The sequence below is a fragment of the Engystomops pustulosus genome, chromosome 7, assembly GCF_040894005.1.
Source record: "Engystomops pustulosus chromosome 7, aEngPut4.maternal, whole genome shotgun sequence".
In the NCBI taxonomy this organism is placed as follows: Eukaryota; Metazoa; Chordata; class Amphibia; order Anura; family Leptodactylidae; genus Engystomops; species Engystomops pustulosus.
In genome coordinates this window covers 113,048,511-113,069,102 of record NC_092417.1, presented here as the reverse complement: position 1 = coordinate 113,069,102, position 20,592 = coordinate 113,048,511, and the positions used below count along the sequence as shown (strand labels likewise).

Genomic DNA, 20,592 nt, shown 5'->3' with positions numbered 1-20,592 from the left:
CACTGTATAAAACAATTATGGCCACATATAATGTATACAGCATCCCCCTGGTTACAACTTCTGTGTAGTATAAAGTAACATTACATGCACTATAGAGTGTCGGAGTTGGGTGGACATGAATGTACGAAATGCTCTCTGACCCTTTTGAGTTTCAACTTACTCATCAACTAGGAAATATTTCCACAGTACTGGTATCTCAAGGTTCGCAGGCTGGCTCAGGTAGCAGTTTATTACTGTGATATTCACAGGGTGACAGTAGGGTGGGCTAATTATACAGCCCATTATATAAACAGTGGTCTTACATTACTCCAATTGTTTATATGAACATGTGAACACCCCTTTATAGACACTACAATAGCTGTGTTTTACATCTCCTTTACCACAACATTATCTCAAATAACAACCTTGGTATCACAATGAAGGTCGGACAGAGTTCACCATCTTTTTTTGTGATGCATCTTGAACATGGGGCGGTCAACACAATTTCAAGTTTAAATACAATGCTCAGTCCGAATCTGTTGGTCCGACTGACGACACGGCCTCTGACTTATGTTGCATGGAGGCTAGTGCAGCTGTGCCACACAAGGGTCGTGTGCGCCACAATCACAGTGCACACACTTCTTAACCCATTAAGGACGCAGCCATTTTGCAGCTTAAGGCTCAGCCCCATTTTTTGTATTCTGACTTGCGTCTCTTTATATGGTTATAACTTTTTAACACTGTTACTTATCAAAGCGATTCTGAGATAGTTTTTTCCCCACATGTTGTACTTCATTTTAGTGGTAAATGTTGGATGATAGGTTTTGCATTTATTTACAAAAAAAAGAAAAAATTATGAATTTTTTGAAAAATTTCAAAATCACCGTGTTTTCAGGCAGATAGATTTACCACCTAAATAAGTTGCGGAATAACCTTTCCCATATGTCTAGTCTACATTTTCATAATTTTTTAAATGTCTGAATTATTTTGACGTCACACGGCTTACAAATCAAATATCGATTTTCCGTATTTCCAGAATTGACCATTTTGTGGATAAATACCGCTTTGAATGAAATTTTACATATTTAGCATCAAAACCCCCCTATATAATCAACCCATTTTCAAATCTCCAACCCTCAAACTATCAGAAACAGCTTTTAGGAAGATTGTTAACCCCTTGAGATCTTCATAGTAATTGAATCAAAATGGAGATGAAATTTAGAATGGTCAAATTGTGCCGGTTATACGTTCATTTAGCCCGAAAATTTACACATTTCCAAAAGATAAAAAGAGAAAACCCACCATACAATTGGTTCTGCAATTTCTCCCAAGTAAAAAGACCTCCCTCACGTGGCCGTTACTTGTTTTATGGGCGCACAGCAAGGCGCAGAAGGGAAGGAGTACCCTGCAGCTGCCAGGATTTTAGTTTTTTCGTTGCCTCGTTTTGTAGGCTATAAAATTTTCACTTTTTCGTTATTGGGGCCATGTGACAGCATTTGTTTTGCGGGATGAGATGCTTTTTCCATTGTTACCATTTTTTTTAAGGCTGGAGTAGAAAAGCATAAATTCTGTACTGGATTTTTTACTTTTTTTTTGTGTTCACTGTAAAGCCTAATAATCATGTCATCCTTATTCTATGGGTCGATACAATTACGGAGATAGCAGAATATATTTTCTTACGTTTTACTAAATTTGCCAAATAAAACCCTAATGTGGGGAAAAATCTATCATTTTTGCATTGCCGTCTTCCAAGTGGCATAACATTTTAACTTTTTTGGCTATGGAGCTGGTTGATGGCTTGTTTTTTTGTAGGACATGTTGTACTTTGCACCAGTATCATTCTGGAGTAAATATGTTTTTTTGATCATTTTTTATTGCATTTTTTTTAGATTGAATAAGTAAAAATGATAATTTTTGGCAGGTTTTTAACAGTTTTTTTAATGGCGTTCATTGTGCGGGTTCAATAATGATTTACTTTTATTCTATGGGTTGATACGGACACTGTGATACTATATATGTGGGGTTTTTGTTATGATTTAGACTTTTTTGGGTTATATGTCTCTTTATATGTTATGGGGCTTATGGGCATTTTTATTGATTTATTACTTCATCTTTTATTGAATAACATTTTTTTTTATACTTTTTCACAGTTTCCACCATGGGACATGAACAAGCAATCATCTGATTGCGTGTTCATGATAATACTCTACAATACTGATGTATTACAGGGTATTAGCAGTGCCAGCCTATGCACATACATAGGCTGACACTGTCCCTGAAAGAAGACGTCGCTGACGCCATCTTTCAGGCACTACTAGCAGGCACCTCTGGAGTCCTAATTGGACCCCAGAGTTGCCATAGCAGCGATCTAGGAACCCCCCCCCCCCCCCCCAAAGGCATGTTAAATGCTGCGGTCGGGGTGACTGAGGCATTTAACTTGTTAAACACCCGCGATCGGAGCCCACTCCGACCGCGGGTGTTACACTGGGGTGTCGGCTATATGTTACAGCCGGCACCCCTGCTCATATATCCACCGCAGAGCGGGAAGGGGTTAAATACCTGTGCATGCTGTTTTAGCCATGAAGAACGTGCACAGTGCAACTAAAGAGCGGCGCAAAGCCCTTAGTAAATGTGCTCTATTGTTTTGATTAGAGTGGAGAAAACTTGGCCCAATAAATGGTCTGCCTTTTGATTGCAGTCTGAAGTCATGACGTCAGTTTTCTGGAATGTTAATGGGAAAGGTTCTCACGTTTTCTAAACATAGCAAAAGGTAAAAACACTTGTTTTTCATGAATCTTATGTTGCTAATGTTCCCAGTAAAGTGTCAAAACTGGTTCAAATTGTAAATAATGTAACTCAAATATTGATGACTGCAGTGGTGAGTACAGCATGTCAAGTATTCAATAACAGTTTACAAGGTGGAGTTAATACTCTTGACCTTTATTGATCGTGATGGTGACATCACTGTCCCTCAACTTGTATCTTCAAATATTGTAGCTGGCTATGCCTAAACCTTTATGACAGCAGCCTTTTAACCCCTACGCACACCAGGGCGTAATAGTACGTCCCTGTGGGAAGATATTTCCCTCAGGGACATTACGGGAAAGATTTCCCGTAATAGAATGGGACACTCTATTACGCCCAGCTTCTGGCACCGTCTCACACATAGAGCCGGCACCTAAAGCAGCAGGTATCAGCTGTATATTACAGCTGACACCGCATTCTGACACTCGAGAGTGTTAATCCCTTACACTGGTCAAGCTTGCTATTCTTGCTATTATTTAGCAAGTCAATTGAAAGTTATGCAGGTCCTTATAAATACAGGTTTTGGGGATTTTCCAAAAATGGCATCCATATTCTAAGCCTCATAACATTCTAGTAAAATACTTGGAATCTTAAAAAACATGCCAACATAAAGCAGACCTTTGGGAAATGTAAGCAATGAATTAATTTAGGTGCTATGACTATCTGCTTCAAATGTAGAGAATTTAGAACTTTGAAAATAAAGAATGTTTAACATTTTTTCCCAAATTTCCATTTTTTTAAAATAACTAAACACAAAAGATACCATCCCAATTTTTAAACTACTTTTAAGTACTATGGGGCACATTTACTTACAGGGTCACCGGAGTTCACAGAAAGTGCATTGTCTGACTATAATGCACGGTGCCTTGATTCACTAAGATTGTAAGCCTGATATCATGAATGTGTCGCTTCTCCCACTCAGGTTCGACAGAGTTCACCATCTTTTTGGTGGTGTATCTAAAACTTCAATCTGCTTTATTAGACACTTCAGGCAGACACAAGGACGCCAGATGTACTGCGTCCTGATTTATGCAGTCTGCTCTTTATGAAATCTTCCAGGTTTGAAAAAGCACAGATTGCGCAAAAAGGCTGTCACCCATTGGAGGGTCTTGGGTCTTCGTTCACGGGCTTTACAAGCTTCGTAAAGTCCAAATTCCATGAAATGGGCTGCAGTGCATCTGGCATCCTTGTGTCCACCTCTAGTGTTTAATAAAGAACATGGAAATCTTATTTTGTGAATGAAGCCTCTTTTCTATCTTATATGCTTGTATTGGGCTGTTTAATGTGGGTGTACTGAACCCTGATCTGCTCTTCTTGTTACTCCTCTGCCTACAGTGATCACCAGACATTACAACCACGTAGTTGCTCTTACAGTAAAGATTCCCTCTCTTTGATGATGGTAGAATTACCTCTCCTCTAGTCACTGATGCTTTAAAGTCTATATAGTCACAGTGCTCCTGCACTAGCTTGTATAGTCACAGTGCCCACACAGTAACTAATAGTTTAAGTGCTCACACAGTAGCCAACCGTCACATTGCACCACAGTAGCCAATAATAATGTTAGTTTATACTAGCCAATACTCATTATCCCACAGTAGGCAATACTCAAATTGCCACTACAGTAGCAAATAGTCATAGTGCCCCCCAAGTCACAGTGCCCCCACAATAGCCAAGACCCCACAGTATGCTACTCACAAAGCCCCCTGTTTTTTATCATAGAATTGCTCCTCCCAAACAGTTACACTGACCCCCAGTGATAAAAAAATATATATAATAACCTCACTCCTCTTCTTCTACTTCTCTCTGGAGGGATATGGGAGCCAGTGGCACTGTATCTCCTGCATCTCACAGGCTGCACACTGGTGGCCTGTGACCTGTACAATAGTATAGCAGGGAGCTGAAATCTTCCATTTTTTGCTGCCACAAGTTACATATGTGAAGCAGTTAGTTCCCCTGAACAACAGTTTTGGTGGAACCTAGTGGGGGCTTTCCTTTTTCTGGTTATAAATGGAGTCCCAGTATTGAACCTCCTCCCCTAAAATAGCAACCAGAGGTACACATTAGAGAGAAGCACGGAGCACAGTGCCATCTTTTGGCCATTCCTGTGCTACAGGAGCCTGCTGAAGTGGGGGAAGGTCCCTGAAGTAGAAAGTAGAAGGACTAAAGATATCTGTGGAGTATGTATGCAAAACAGTCTGTATACTAAAAACTTAGCACAATCATTTTGCTTCAATGATATCATTAAATATTTTGTATGCTGTTCTATCCTTTAATTTTTATCTATACCTTTCCAACAATTTATGTAATTAACCCTAAGTGGTAATCACTATTTTAAACAAGTTTATCAACTTTTTGTAACCAGCATGTGTCTCAGAAAGAGAAGTCTATCTCCTCCCAGCTATAGAAGTGCCCTTGGTGACAGAAGATCATGTATTTTTTCTTGTCTTAGAATGTTTCCCAGCGGCTTGGCTCTCCTGCTTACATGCACCTTGTTTGGTAGGTTTCTCTATGCCTTATACTTAACATTTCTATTATAATTAGCTTATTTGCATTTGTTAATGGTTCTGATAATGGGATGAGAACAGCAGTATTCTACTTGTACATTTACAATTACTGTTCTAGTTAACAGTTGCCCCTCATATGCAATCTACTTTATTATCCTGCATATGGTCTGCAATGTTTTTTTATAGGTCTATTTGGGTATTGAAACATAGATAACATAGATGTGCCTCAAGTAACTAACCCAGTCATGTCATGTACAGGGGCGTAACTACAGCGGTAGCAGCTATAGGGGCCCGCAGTGTCAGGGGGCCCGCAGTGTCAGGGGGGCCTGTCATCCGACCTGACACAATAAAGAATGGAGGATGCGCACCATTATATCTATATTGTACTGCACATGTCCAGCATAATATGTATCTAACATATACTGTGATGTATATATGCAGTATCTGTGATGTGTTTATGGTGTCTGCATACACTGTATGTGAGTATGTTGCATATGGCACTGTATGTGTGTGTATATGCTGTGTGTGCACATGAGTGTATTTATAAGTGATTGTAACTCACATGTGTGAGTATACTAATATGTATATTATATAAGTGGGAAGGGTTACTGCATGGGGCCCTGTCTCTCCTAGTTACGCCACTGGTCATTTACACAATATGGTGATGTAAAATTGGAGAAAAAGTGGTCTTAATGAGTATGTTAGTAAGAAATATTGGTTACTTATGTGCTTTTTGTCTGCACACCTTAGTTGTAAACCATTAGAAAGGTTTGACAATACCTCATAAGATACGTATGTATAGTATATTAAATATGTATGACATTCCTTAATAAATATTTGCCCATTATTAAACGGCCAAGTGGCACCATTTAATATTCTGTGGCATGTACTGGGAAGATAGAAAAACAAATCCAAATGTGGTGGAATTAGCAAGAAAACACAGTTGTGCCATATTCTGAAGGGCTTTAATTACATTGTGCTTGTGTATTACATTGTGCGGTTGGGACAACACCTCTCTGTTATTCTTTGGATCAGTACAATTACAAAGATACCAAATTTATATAGTCTAGTTATTTCTCAATACTAACATTTAAAATACTTGCATAGAAAAAACACCTTGCATTGCTATATTCCGAAACTCACAAATTGTTGGTACTTCAGTGTATGGACTGGTGTAAGCTGACAATTTAACCCTTTTTAATGCTACCATTTTGACAAGTATATGGCCCTTTGATCACTGTTGTATTAAAATTTGTATTGGAGGCAAAATTGCAAAAATAAATAATAATGGTAAATTAGACATTTAAGTGTTGTCTTCTGTTAAGCTTTACAGAAGAGACAGTGTCAAGCTAACACTTTTGCCAATACATGGTGATTTGGTTCACCCTAGTGGATGTTCTGTTTAGCTGCACTCAGGCTTTAATGCATTGTAGGACTTTAGTAATAATCACAAAGCGATTCCGCACACGCATCTGAGCACCAGGGGGATTATCACAATGCCCAAGCTATCTATATCTAGGCTTCACTTATTGCAGCAATGTAATAGGGATGATATTTCCTGCTTATGTGTTCTACTGGAGGATTTTTAACCCCTTAACGCCAAGGTCCTTTTTTTGTTTTTGCGTTTCCCATTTTTACTCCCCACCTTCAAAAATCTATAACTTGTTATTTTGACATCTAAAGAGCTGTATGAAGGCTTGTTTTGTGCATAACAAATTGAACTTCAGAGTGACAGTATTTAATATTCCATGCCATGTACTGGGAAGTGGGAAAAAATTTTGAATGCAGTGAAAAAAACATTTGCGCCATTTTCTTGCTTGGATTTTACGGCTTTTCACATATCTACTTGATTTTTTGTGAGGGTGAAATCATAAATTTACCAAATTTGTATAGGTTTTACAATGCTTTCATACATTTACAAAAATTAAATCCTCCTGTACAAAAAAATAATCTTAATTTTGCCATGGGGCTGGTGCTAATAACTTTTTTATACTTCAGTAAACGGAGTTGTGTGTGGTGTAATTTTTGGCAACCTTTGATTAAATTTTCAATGCTACCATTTTTAAGACTGTAAGGCCTTTTGATAACTTTTTATAGAATTTTAACATTTTTTTCAAAATGGCAAAAAGTGATATTTTTGACTCTGGGTGTTTTATTTTCCGTTATGGAGTTAAACGCCAGTAATAACCGTTATTTTATTTTGATATATCAGGCATTTTGGGGCGTGGCGATATCTAACATGTTTATGATTTTTACAGTTTATTTATATTTATATAAGGGGGTGGTTTGAATTTTTAGGTTTTTTAATACAATTTTTTAAAACTTTTTTTATTTTTACTATTTTTTAGACTTTAACCCTAGGTTGTCTTATTGATCCTACCATATACTGCCATACTACTGTATAGCAGTATATGGGGATTAACCACAGCTGTGCCGGAGGCATTTACAGGGGTAACACCTGCGGGTGTTACTGGTGGGTGTATGCAACAAACGCCCACCTTGTATGGAGAGGGCTCCATACATTATCATTGGTAACACAGATTTTTGATTGTATAATTTTTTTTAATTGTATATCTAGTAACAGTTACCTTTTAAGATCCACCATTTGGAGTTTGGAGTTTTCTATCTAATTGCAGACTGATTCCTGCTACACCAACAAAGATTATTTTACTCATCAGTCAGCTATGAGGCATAAACAGTTAAGTCAGTTTCCTTCCTCTAATTTTCCTCATTAGATTGTGGTAAAACCTGCCTTTTTGCTTCTTATATTACAGTTCAGTTTTCTTTCTCTGTTTCCTAGGTGCAAATTACTGCCAGGATGACTGTAGCTTCAATAACCTGATTCAGAATTTGACCTTTCCAAGCCAAAATATTCGACCAGTGAAAAACTGGACAACTGCAACTACAGTAGATATTGGGATGACCCTCTACACAATTGTTGAATTGGTAATTTTACTATGGAAACTTTTCTTACGAAATGTTTTTCCATTTTGCAGGTGATGTTAACATGGTGTTACCATTTGCATTTTGCAAACACAGTGTTTATGAAATGTGAATACATGAGTTAACATCACATTGACATTGGGGCACATTTACTAAGAATGGTTCAAACTGAACTAAATGCAGTTTTCCTATGTCGTGTGTAGAGGGCTCCCAGAAGTGGCCCAACAGAGTCCACCACTTTTTTTCTGGTCTATCTTTAACATGGGGTGTGCGACACACTTCTCTCGGACTTGCATGTTAAATCTGGCGAATGGTCCAACTGAGCCCCGGAACGCCCCTTAATTTGTGGTGCAGACACTTTTTAAATACCTGTAAAGCCCTTAGTAATTGTGCACCAATGTGTTTTAAAAACGCAAATGTTAACAGCAATGTAATTAGACAATACACCGCTGTTGCATAGTGTTTCACAATGTAAACACCACGTGTGAATGCAGCCTCAGACTGAGCTTGCCCTTGCTATCAGAGAAGATAGATGCCCACCCACCATTCAGCTCAGACAGTACACAGTTAGAGCAATGTCTCTGCCTGAGGGTGTGGTTACACATTCCGCCTGCAATGTGTTTTGAAACGCAATACAATTGGAACAGGGAGGGGCATGTGCCAATCGTATCTGGGTTTCAGAGGAAATGCATACGATTTATTTCCGCTCAGATGTGATTGGTACAGACCCCTCCCTTTTTTGGTTGCATTGCATTTTAAAACAAATTGCGAGCAGAATGTGTGGTCTCAGCCTGATTGTGCAAAGACACTGTGCATTTGAAACTGCATCCGCAATCAGTTTTGAGGTGGCTTTGGTTTACTTTTGTTAATCAAGGGAAACTTCTACATATCTTGGCACTTAAGGAGAATGATAAGCGGGCATTAGGAGGTTGGCACCCATCATGCTTGAAGGTGTGGCTACCTGACTGTCTGGACGAGTAGCCCTACTTCCTTGACTGCATTTTACATAAGAATAAAAGATGATTTTTCAGAACTGCTGGCACGTAGAATTAAAGGGAACCTGTCATCGGAAATTGACCTAATAAACTACTATCAGTATGTTGTCAAGCAGTTGAACAGCTTCTAGGTCATGTTTCTTGAATGGCCCAGAAAGATGACATTATCCAGAAAATCGACTTTGAAGTGAGTTGTAAGTTAGATGGTTGGTGGTTGGTGGTGGGCTTATGGGGGATAAGGGGATGATAGGTTCCTTTTAAGAGCTGAAAGCAAGCTAACCTGAAGGGCAGAGGTGCATTAATCACACTAGAAGGCATGTTCTCAGATGGGGAGGACTTCAGTTCAGCAGGGATGAGGTCCTTATACCTCTGTGACTTTAATGTTAATTCTCTGGATGAAGCCACACATGCTGAGCCATGAAACATGATCTGGAAGTTTTTAATCTATTAAGTGATTAATAATTTAAGCTGTTAATCTACTTCTGCTAACATGTTTCATCTAACTGACTGAATTATCATCTCAAGTTACAAGTTTCTGAATAAGTCACATACAGTTCTCTTTCACATTGTTCTTGAGGCTCAGCTTCAGTTGTGCATCCAATTTGTTTTGTTTCTGTTAAATCTCAGTTTTCATTCCATTTTGTTTCTGTGTCCACAAAAAAAAAACTTAAGCGTTAACATTGCTTTGAAAGCATTACACCTAGTTTTTCAGCCTCATCAGTGAAAAAAAATGGATGTTTCATCATGTTTTTTGTGAACCCAAAGACTTATATTCCCTCCTTGATCCACATCAATGAAAAAAATAGGACATGTTTCAAAATTTTTCCACCAGTAACGGATAAGTGAAAATACAACGCAATGTGAAAACACCCATAGAAATCAAAGGCTTTGTGAGGCATTCGTGGAACTCAGACTAGGGACTAGGGGCTCTTTCACGTTGGCTTTTTTTTCAGTGAATGCAATGAAGTCTGAAAAGGCACATTGAAAAGAATGGTTCAGTAAAACATCAGTGAAAAATCACTTAAACCAGGAAAAAAAAAAACAATCTGCACGTGTCCAAAAGGGCTCTTTCACTTTCACGTCCGTGGTTCAGTGATTTCCACAGATGCCTCACATAGCCATTAATTTCTATGAAACATTATGAAACATGTCCTATTCTTTTCATTGATGTGGATCACGGTAGGCAAAGGGTCCGCAATAAAACGGATGAAACATCCGTTTTTTTTCACAGATGAGGCTAAAAAACCAGCTGTGATGTGTTCAAAGCAAGGTTAAAGAGGAGTTGTCACCCCACTAAAGTAAGCAACTCATAGAGTTACCTCAGATGTAGCAGTGTTAAAGTGCTAGCTTTATCGAAACCCTCTGATAATGCTAGCTAACACTGCAGCACCAGACCGCTGTGAGAGGGTGGTCCGTGACGCTGCTTCTTCCTGGACCAGCCCTCTCATTCCATGTGGCAGTCACCACCTCCTTGGCATTGCAGAGTTTTCTAGCTTTATTGGGGATTTCAATAAAGCTAGCAGTTTAACACTGTGGCATCTAAGGTAGTGCTAGATGCTGCTTACTTTAGTAAGAAGCTCCTAGTGACTTTTTGGGGGTGATAGGGTCTCTTTAACCCCTTCCCGACATTTGACTTACTATTACTGCATGGCGGGAGGTGCGTTCCCGCAATATGCAGTAATAGTACGTCAAACTTCTGGCCCCGGCTCCTGAATGGAGCCGGGGCCAGAAGCTCCGGGTGTCGGCTATATATTATAGCCGACACCTGCCTCTAACAACCGCGATCAGAGATTTCTGACCGCGGCGTGCTAGGGGCATTTAACTGGATTCGGACCCCCTCTGCGGCGCCTACCGAGGGGTCCCGCTGCTCCGATCGCAGCCCCGGGACTGCCAGTGCCCGGGGCTGCGCGATCTTCTTCCGGGTGCCGGGTCCGTGCCTTCTGGCAGGACCCGGCTGTGACACACTGAGCATGTGCAGCATGCTCAGTGTGTCACATAATACAGTGTAATACATCTGTATTACACTGTATTAGGTGAAGAGTAGCTTGAACAAGCGATCAGTGGATCACTTGTTCAAGCTAACCTGTAAAAGTAAAGAAAAAAAAGTTAAAAACACTAAATAAACACAATTTTTAATAAAAATAACTAATTAAATAAAGTTAAAGTCTAATAAAGTGAAAAAACCTGAAAATCACCAAAACCCCCCACATGTTTGGTATCGCCGCGTCCGTAACAATCTGTACAATAAGTCAGAAACATTATTGGACCCATACGGTGAACGCCGTAAAAACAAAACCCGAAAAACTCGCCAAAAATATTAATTTTCATAAAATCCCTTTACAAAAATGTTTTAAAAAGTAATCAAAAAAAGTTATGTGCCAGAAAATGGTACCAATTGAAAGGACAACTCAACATGTAAAAAATAAGCCCTAAACTAGCTCTGTCAATATTAAGGTTACGTCTCCGAAAAGAGACCTGAGACACGGCGCGGCTACTCCATGCTCTAGTAGCCACTTTACCCCTCCTACCCACAATCTTAGGTGCGCAGCTCCTTGCAGCTGCGATCCCTCATCCGACGAACCTGCCGTCTGCGCATGCGCAGAACAGCAGGCCCGCGCCTGTGCAGTCATTGCTCCGAAACAGGCGCGGGCCTGCTGTTCTGCGCCTGCGCAGACGGCAGGTTCGTCGGATGAGGGCGCGCAGCTGCAAAAAGCTGCACGCCGAAGATTCTGGGTAGGAGGGGTAAAGTGGCTACTGGGGCATGGAGTAGCCGCGCCATGTAGCCACAGCTGCGGCTACTCCACGCCCCAGTAGCCGCATATCAAAATTAGCATAAAGCGATAATATAAGTTCACAAAACAGCACGGGGACATGAGGATTAGCACTTAAAAGGGCTATCCTCACGTCCTATTGATGCACCTACCCCGCGATCTACCTTTATAGGTAGATTCGTGGTGGTAGGTTCCCTTTAAGCCCTTTGTTTTTGTGCGGACACGCAGACAAAATGCATGCGCCAAAAAAAAAAAATGGAAATAACACAGAGACACAAAGGAGGCAAGATGCAGTGGATGCACAACTGAAGCTGAACATCAATGCCAAAATGAAAGGGCCCTTAGCCAAAATGACTTTAGTGAACAATTAGTGATGTGAAAAAATGACAGTTTGCCAATATCATATTAATTTCTTATATCTTATTTAAAGAAATAATTTGATTTGATGTTCTCTTTCTAGGACACAAGCTTGCAGTCTCTTACTACACTTATTTGGTTCAGCATGGTAAGATATGCTCATTTATAAGAATAAGATCACTCAATAGCAAATCATCCCAACACACACTAAATACACACATTTAGGGCTTAGCTGTAAGATAAGTTAATGTATTATTTACTTAAAGAGCCCCAAATTTGAAATTTAGCAGGGGGCAGGCACTGGCTATATATTGGGGGGAAGGCACTGGCTATATACTAGGGGGCACTGGCTAGTCATATACATGGGGGCTGCTGACTATATACTGGGGGCAGCGGGCTGCTATCTATATACAGTGGGGCTGGCACTGGCAATATACAGTGGGGCTGGCATTGGCTTTATACTAGGGGGCTGCTGGCTATATACTAGGGGGATGCTGGCTATGTACTAGGGGGCAGCAGTCTGGCTATATACTAGGGGGCTGTTGGCTATATACTGGGGGACATAAGCTGCTGGCTAAATACCAGGGGCGGGGGCTACTGGAGGCTATACGAGGGCACTGGGGCCCTATGTTTTTTTTGTGCTAAAATTAGGTGTCTTGGCTTATGCTCGCGTTGGCTTATATTGGAGTATATACAGGGTAAATAGAATTCGAAAAAGCTATCTTTTTGGTGACCAATTTAGTTTGGAAGTGCCTTTTAGATTCTTATGTACCATAAACCCGCACATGTAACACCATTTTATGAACTTCAAATCTCAAACTATTCAAATCAACATTTGGGAACATTTGGGAACCGGTTAACCCTCCAAACAAAAATGGAGTGAAAATTTTTACATTTCAATTTTTATTATAAGAATATTTTCATTTAGCACTAAAATGTAGACATTCTGAGGGTATTAAAGGTAAAAATACACCCCATTATTTTTATCTGTTTCTCCCAAGTATGGTAATACCTCACATGTGGATGTCAACTGCTGTTTCAGTGCACAGCAATGTGTAGACAGAAATGAGTGCTAATGGGTTTTTGGCAGGTTGATATGGCTACAAATGTTTTCAAATGCCACAAAGTATTTGCAGAGCCCCTAAAGTATCATTACAATAAAAAAACTACTAAAATTTTGGCAGCTACACCAATGAAAGAAATTATCTAGGGTTGCAGTGACCCCGCAAATGCAGAGAAAAAATTGTATTTTTTTGTCAAACATGCAATTTTAGACAGACACACCAAAATCATTATGCTGGTTCTAGCTGTTATGGCATTAACCCATGTGTGGCAATTATCTACAGGCTGGTCAAGTGGCAGGGCTTAGAAGGAAAGGACCTAATTTAGCTTTTGGAGCTATGTTTTCACTAAATTCGTATTGGGTTACCATGTTGTGTTAGCAGAACCCCTGAGGTACAGTACAATAGAAACCCAAAAAAGTGGCACCTTTTTGGAAACAACACCCCTCAAAGGATTTATTTAGGATTGCAGTAGGCATTTTAACCACAGAGGTGCTGGCCCACATTTAATACAAAGGGAATTGTGCAGAGTTTTCTCAAATATGCCATTTTAGTGGCAAATATATTTTGCCACTGGGAACAAACCCGTCAAATTGTGCAGGTTCTTCCGGCAAAATCTCCTAATGTGGTGATAATACACAGGCTGAACAGACTGCAGGGTTGAGAAGGGAAGAATAGAAATTCAGCTTTTGTGGCTCACTTTTCACTAGATTGGTTTTTGGGTGCCATGACATGTTAGCAGAGCCCCTGAGTTACCAGTTCAATTGCAACTCCCAAGAAGTGACATCATTTGGAAAACTACACCCTCAAAGAATTTAATCTAGGGTCATAGTGAGCATTTTAACCCCCGAAATGCTAACTAACATTTAATTCAACAGAACAAAATAAAACTCCAGCCCCCCACAACTCTGCCCACTTGCCTTTGCCTATCCTTGGTCCCTCCTTGCATGAAAGTGTGGACACGTAATAACACATACAAACAAATAACACAAAGGGAAGGTCAACAATCTGGGTCACAACTGAGATATCATATAAAGTACAGAATCATATACACAGAATGGTCAAGAACTTAAGCCAAATATCATAAACACAGAAGTACAAATTGCAAGCAAAACACCAACTGGAAAGCTATCAAGATAAACTTTTAATCAGCCATGGAGGATGGTACACATGTTTTTTTCAGAGTATAACATATGCTCCAGTTGAGAGCGGCAGAGCACAAAAAGTTTGAGAATGTTAAGAGGTTCAGAATAAGCATTGCAGAGCCAGCAAATGGAGAAAATAGCAGATGAGTTCAGCACCTTCACAGCCTGACAGAACACCCAGGCACAGATGTAATACTCTATTGACAAAGTAGGGGCCTTCTACAGGCAATTAGGCACATAAGGAAAGATTTGTTATTAGATTTCCACTGGCTTTTTATGGTGGCAAAAAGTTCCAAAAAAGTTGCATAGTGGTTTTTGCGACTTTTTTCTCTCAAAAAGTCATATAGGAGTTTTGATGCCAACTAAACTAAATTGCACCAAAACAATAAATATTAAAAGGCAGATTTATCAAGTAGCCAAAGTCACATTCATAAATCTGATGATCAGCAAAGCACTAAAAAGACTAAGGGTAACATTTAGCCAATGTAGTGCAAACTGCACTATGTTCAGTTTGCCTGTGGGGTGTGCAGAGTACGCCACATTTATTCAAATCTGCTCTTTGTCACTATAAGTGGTTATAACTTTGCAACACTTCAACATATCAAAGTTTTGGAATTATTTTCTTTGGACACTTTTTACTTCATGTTAGTTGAAATATTTTTGTGATATGTTTTGCATTTATTTAAATATTTGGTGAAAAATTCTTGATTTTAAAAACACATAGGGGCAGATTTATCAAGCAGTCTGAAAGTCAGAATATTTCCAGTTGCCCATGGCAACCAATCACAGCTCAGCTTTCATTTCACCAGTGCTCATGAATATTTTAAAGGGGAGCTGTGATTGGTTGCCATGGGCAATTGGAAATATTCTGACTTTCAGACTGCTTGATAAATCTGCCCCATAGTTGTAACAGCAAAAATACTTGATAACTAACATTAACCATATGTCTGCTTTATTTTGACTTGTTTTGTTATGCATCCTCTTATTTCTTAGGAGGTAATGGGGCTTTGAACTTTAGGTGCGATTTTTCACATTTTCATAAAAAACGCAAAATCATGTTGAGGGACCTGCTCAGATTTCACTTTGAGGGGCTTAACTAGTAGTTAAACCCCATAAATTACCCCATTATACAAACTACAAAGCCCCAATGTATGTAAAACAAGTTTTATGAAATTTGTTAACCCTTTAATTGTTTTACAGGGGTTAAAACAAAACCGTGTGCAATTATGAAATTAAAATTTCATGTGTTTTTAATTAATGTACATATTCTCAGTGGATAAAATACCAAAAACGCTGAACAAAGTTTGATACCCAATTTCTCCAGATTACAACAATACCCCATACGTGGTGGTAAACTGTCATTCAGAGCAGATTATGCACTGTCACTTTTTATTGGCTTTACAATCTTTATTTTTTTGGCAATGTGGACATAAAAGGGCTTATTTTCTCGACATGAGATGCACTTTACAAATACTTCAGTGGGTCATTAGTTTATTGATAAGATTTTATTGAATCTTGAATGGTTTAAATCTCTTGATGTATCCGACGGGGTCTTGCGCAGCGTTTAATTTTTACGCATGGCCCTGCCTGGCGAAGAAATAAACGCATCCATCGAATTTAACGAAGTATGCCTACAAAGGCACTTACAATGTCTTTCTACTAAAACCTTAAATGACAATTCATCTATATGTGATCCTATTAACTGTCTTATTTGAATTATGACATACACTTATTAATAAATAATAATAAAAGTTATATTTTTTGTTACAGACATGGAATAATGAGTTTATAGAATGGGACCCAAAACAATTTTGTTTAATTAAGACAATATTTGTATCTAATGAAACATTTTGGAAGCCAGACTTGTATATCTATGAGAGGTATGTCTAAAATATGCAGAATGCTGTACACATTATGATGAATGGCTAATGTGTTACTGTGATATGTCAGTATCTAAACTTGACTTCCCAAAAAGGGCAGGTTTGATGTAAATTTGCAAAAATTGCAGTTGGTACTGCAGTTGTAAGGAGACTACCCATTGGTAAATAACCACACATAAGGCTTAATGCGGCTGTCAGGAATCAAAGTTTTATTCTATATGGCTAGGGGAGATTGGGATATAAAAAATAATAAAACTTTTTTACCTGTGAGCCACTTCACTACCCATTACTATCGCTCTGTTTGTATAAAGAAGCTGGTGTAACCAAGCCTGAAACTTATGCTATAGAAGGTGCTGTAATGTGTTTGGGACAGATCCCCTGGCCTTTGTTTGCAAATAGAGACCAGCAGTGAAGGACTGTGCAACGGATAAGCGGGAGCTCAGAGAGTTGAGTATAAGAGGTTAATTATTTTTACAGTCTCTAAACCAATTATTTTTCCTCTCATTCATTTCTAATTTTACTCTCTCATACCACCTCTTTTTTTACTGTAACCTCACTTCTAAATAAATTAAAGCTGCTTTCATTAGTTCTCCTGTGAGGCAAAGGCCCAGATATACAGTAGGGGAAAAAGTGTGCAATTGTGCAAGTTATCCCTCTTAAAAAGATGAGAGAGGCCTGTAATTGACATCATTGGAAGACCTCAACAAAATGAGAAAACAAATCCAGAAAATCACATTGTCTGTTTTTGAAAGTATTTATTTGCAAATAATCGTGGAAAATAAGTATTTGATCGAGTTCATCTCAATACTTTATTATGACAAAGATCAAATGTTCTTCACAAGGTTGGCACACACTGTTGCTGGTATGTTGGCCCATTGCTCCATGCAGATCACCTCTAGAGCGGTGATGTTTTTGGGCTGTCGCTAGGCAACATGGACTTTCAGCTCCCTCCAAAGATCTTCTATGGGGTTGATATGTGGAGATTCTAGGCCACTCCAGGACCTTCAAATGCCTCTTACGTAGCCACTCGTTTGTTGCCCTGGTGGTGTGCTTGGGATCAAAATCATGCTGAAAGACCAAGACAAGCAACGTTTTATCTTCTATGCCCTTGCTGATGGAACGAGGTTTGCAACCATGATGCATAGCCCTGTTCATTCTTTCATGTACATGGATCAATCTTCCTGGTCCCTCTGCACAGAAACAGACCCTCATCATGATGTTGCCCCCCCCATGCTTCACAGCAGGTATGGTGTTCTTTGGATGCAACTGAGAATTCACTCTCCTCCAAACATGACAAGTTGTGTTTCTACCAAACAGTTCTACTTTCATCTGACCATAAGACATTCTCCGAATACTCTTCGGGAATATCCAAATGCTCTCTATCAAACTTCAGACAGGCCTGGATATGTACTGGCTTAAGCGGGGGGACACTTCCCTAGTGGAGTAGGGACAGTAGCCTTTGTTACGTTTGTCCCAGCTTTCTGTAGGTCATTCACTAGACCCATTGTGGTTCTGGAATTTTTGCTCACCATTCTTGTGATCATTCTGACCCCCATGGGGTGAGGTTTTGTATGTAGCCCATTTTCTAATTATTGCTCCTACAGTTGATTTCTTCACACCAAGCTGCATGCCTATTGCAGATTTAGTCTTCCAAGCATGGTGCAGGTTTTCACCATGGTTTGGAGTTTGGAGTGTGAGGGTGCGTCCAGTTTTTCAAATAGAGTTTTTGAAACCAAAAGCAGATGTTGATCTTAATGGGTGAGCACATATAACTGAGAGGAACCTGCTCTCTATTTAACTCCACCTTTTTTTTTAACTCCGCATAAAATACTGCATATGAAAAACTGACTTGTGAACGTACCCTCCTTGTTTAACCCCTTAAGGACGCAGCCAGTTTATAGCTTAAGGCTCAGCCCCATTTTTTGTATTTTGACCTACGTCGCTTTATATGGTTATAACTTTTGAACACTGTTTCTTATCTTAACAATTCTGAGATTGTTTTGTGGCCCATAAGTTTTGCGTTTATTTACAAAAAAAGAAAAAATTATGAATTATTTTGAAAATTTGGCCATTTTAGAAATTTGAAATCATTGCGTTTTCAGGCAGATAAATATACCAAATAATACTCAGTAAGTTGCTAAATAAAATTTCCCATATGTCTGCTTTACATTTTTATAATTTCTGAAATGTCTGGATAATTTATTTTGATGTTACGCAGCTTACAAATCGAATAACGATTTTCCATATTTTCAGAATTAACTATTTTGGGGATAAATACTGTTTTGAATGAAATTTTACATGTTTAATATCAAAACCCCCTATATAATCAACCCATTTTCAAACCTGCACCCCTCAAACTATCAGAAACAGCTTTTAGGAAGATTGTTAACCCCTTGAGATCTTCATTGTAATTGAATCAAAATGGAGGTGAAATTTAGAATGGTCAAATTTTGCCGGTTATATGTTCATTTAGCCCTAAAATTGACACATTTCCAAAAGATAAAAAGAGAAAACCCACATTGATTTGTTAATTTATTTTTTATTGAATAACATTTTTTTTACTTTTTTGCTGTTTACACCATGGGACATGAACAAGCAATCATCTGATTGCTTGTTCATGATAATATCCGCAATACTGATGTATTGCAGGGTATTAGCAGTGTCAGCCTACGCAAGTGCATCATCGGCGCCATCTTTCAGGAACTGCCAGCAGGCAACTCTGGGGTCTTGATCAAACCCTAGGGCTGCCATTTCAGTCATCACGTCCACCGAAGACGGTGCGGGGGGCGAAAGTGGGGGAAAGACCCCCAGAAGTCTTTCCTGACCACTGCATTTAACGGGTTAAACACCCATGATAGGAGCGGGTGTTACACTGAGGTGTTGGCTGTTAGTTACAGCTAGCACCCCGTGTATCCGATGCTGGTTCGGCTCCGATCCAGAGCTGAGCCGGCATCAGCTCAACGGCGGATATATCCACCACTGAGCGCTAAGTCACTCCGGGAAGGGGGTTAAGGTTGTGGGCAGGTGTATTTTATATCGATATCAAGTTCAAACAGGTAATAAGTCTGTGAAAGCCAGAATTCTTGATTGTTTGTAGGTGACTAGATACTTATTTTCCACCATAAATTGCAAATAGATTTTTTGAAAATCAGACAGTTGGGCTTTATTTAGTAAGGGTCACGCGGCCACATTTCTGTCTGGTTTTCCAACGTTTTCGGGGATCGCGCCGCTGGGACAGGAATTTAGAAGGGGATTGTGTCAGATTTTGGCTTTCATGCAACAGAAATAGGGGGACAATCCGACAGATTCGGACAGAACGCAGGATTTAACTTAAAAATTGTGTCTCAAGCCATGCAGTTACATGCACCGGGAGGAAGATGGTGAATTCTGGCGGACCTGAGCGGGGAAGTGACACATGCAGGAAATGGGGCGCACAATATTCTTGAATCGCAGCACAGTGCATTGTTGTCGGACCGGGTAATGTGCCCCAGTGTGATTTTCTGGATTTGTTTTCAGATTTTGTCTCTCATAGTTCTACATAGGTCTACTTATAATGTCAATTACAGACCTCTCTCATCTTTTTAAGAAGGAGAACATGCACAATTGGTGGCTGACAATCCTTTTTTTCCCCACTGCATGAAAACCTGTACAATTGGACTTGCAGTTTACCAAGGTAATATATAATTTGTACCATATTATTTAATCCCTTACCTACATGTGACGTACTATTACCTCACATGCCGGCTACAGGTGTTTGGAGAGGGCTCACATGCATACACACACCAAATAAGACACCAAATAGCAAAATTCAATAAATAAAAAATAGAGGGGGGTGGGGTGTCAAGAAAAAGGTCCAAAACTTTGGTGGAAAAGGAGTGGGGGTTGCATTATTGGTTGTATGATTGGGGTTATAGGAGGCATGACATATGTGGTTGATGAGCTACAAGAAGAAAACCATAAGGTGTGTGTGTGCAACATCCTCCACCCAAGCCTTCTTCTGTGGCTGTAGACAACAAGGTGCCAAGAATACCAGAGTGGAAGGCTTATGCGGCCTTGGGCACGCTATGGTCACAGTGCTTGGTATTGGGACCGGAGGACAGGTCTTCAACCTCGCAGGTCTACAACAGATGGTGTGTGTAAGAAATATTGAGA

The 20,592-nt window shown here is 39.5% G+C and overlaps 1 protein-coding gene across 1 annotated transcript in view; it reads left to right on the top strand.

Moving 5' to 3' along the window:
* The first annotated feature begins 5,197 nt into the window (after nucleotides 1-5,197).
* Nucleotides 5,198-20,592, top strand: part of LOC140068934 (5-hydroxytryptamine receptor 3A-like) — a 32,148-nt gene continuing 16,753 nt past the window's right edge. Inside the window, exons 1-4 of the mRNA XM_072114283.1 lie at nucleotides 5,198-5,280; nucleotides 8,089-8,234; nucleotides 12,458-12,502; nucleotides 16,331-16,440. Coding sequence (XP_071970384.1) covers nucleotides 5,235-5,280; nucleotides 8,089-8,234; nucleotides 12,458-12,502; nucleotides 16,331-16,440 — 347 coding nt within the window. The 5' untranslated portion in view covers nucleotides 5,198-5,234. The remainder of the gene's footprint in view (nucleotides 5,281-8,088; nucleotides 8,235-12,457; nucleotides 12,503-16,330; nucleotides 16,441-20,592) is intronic.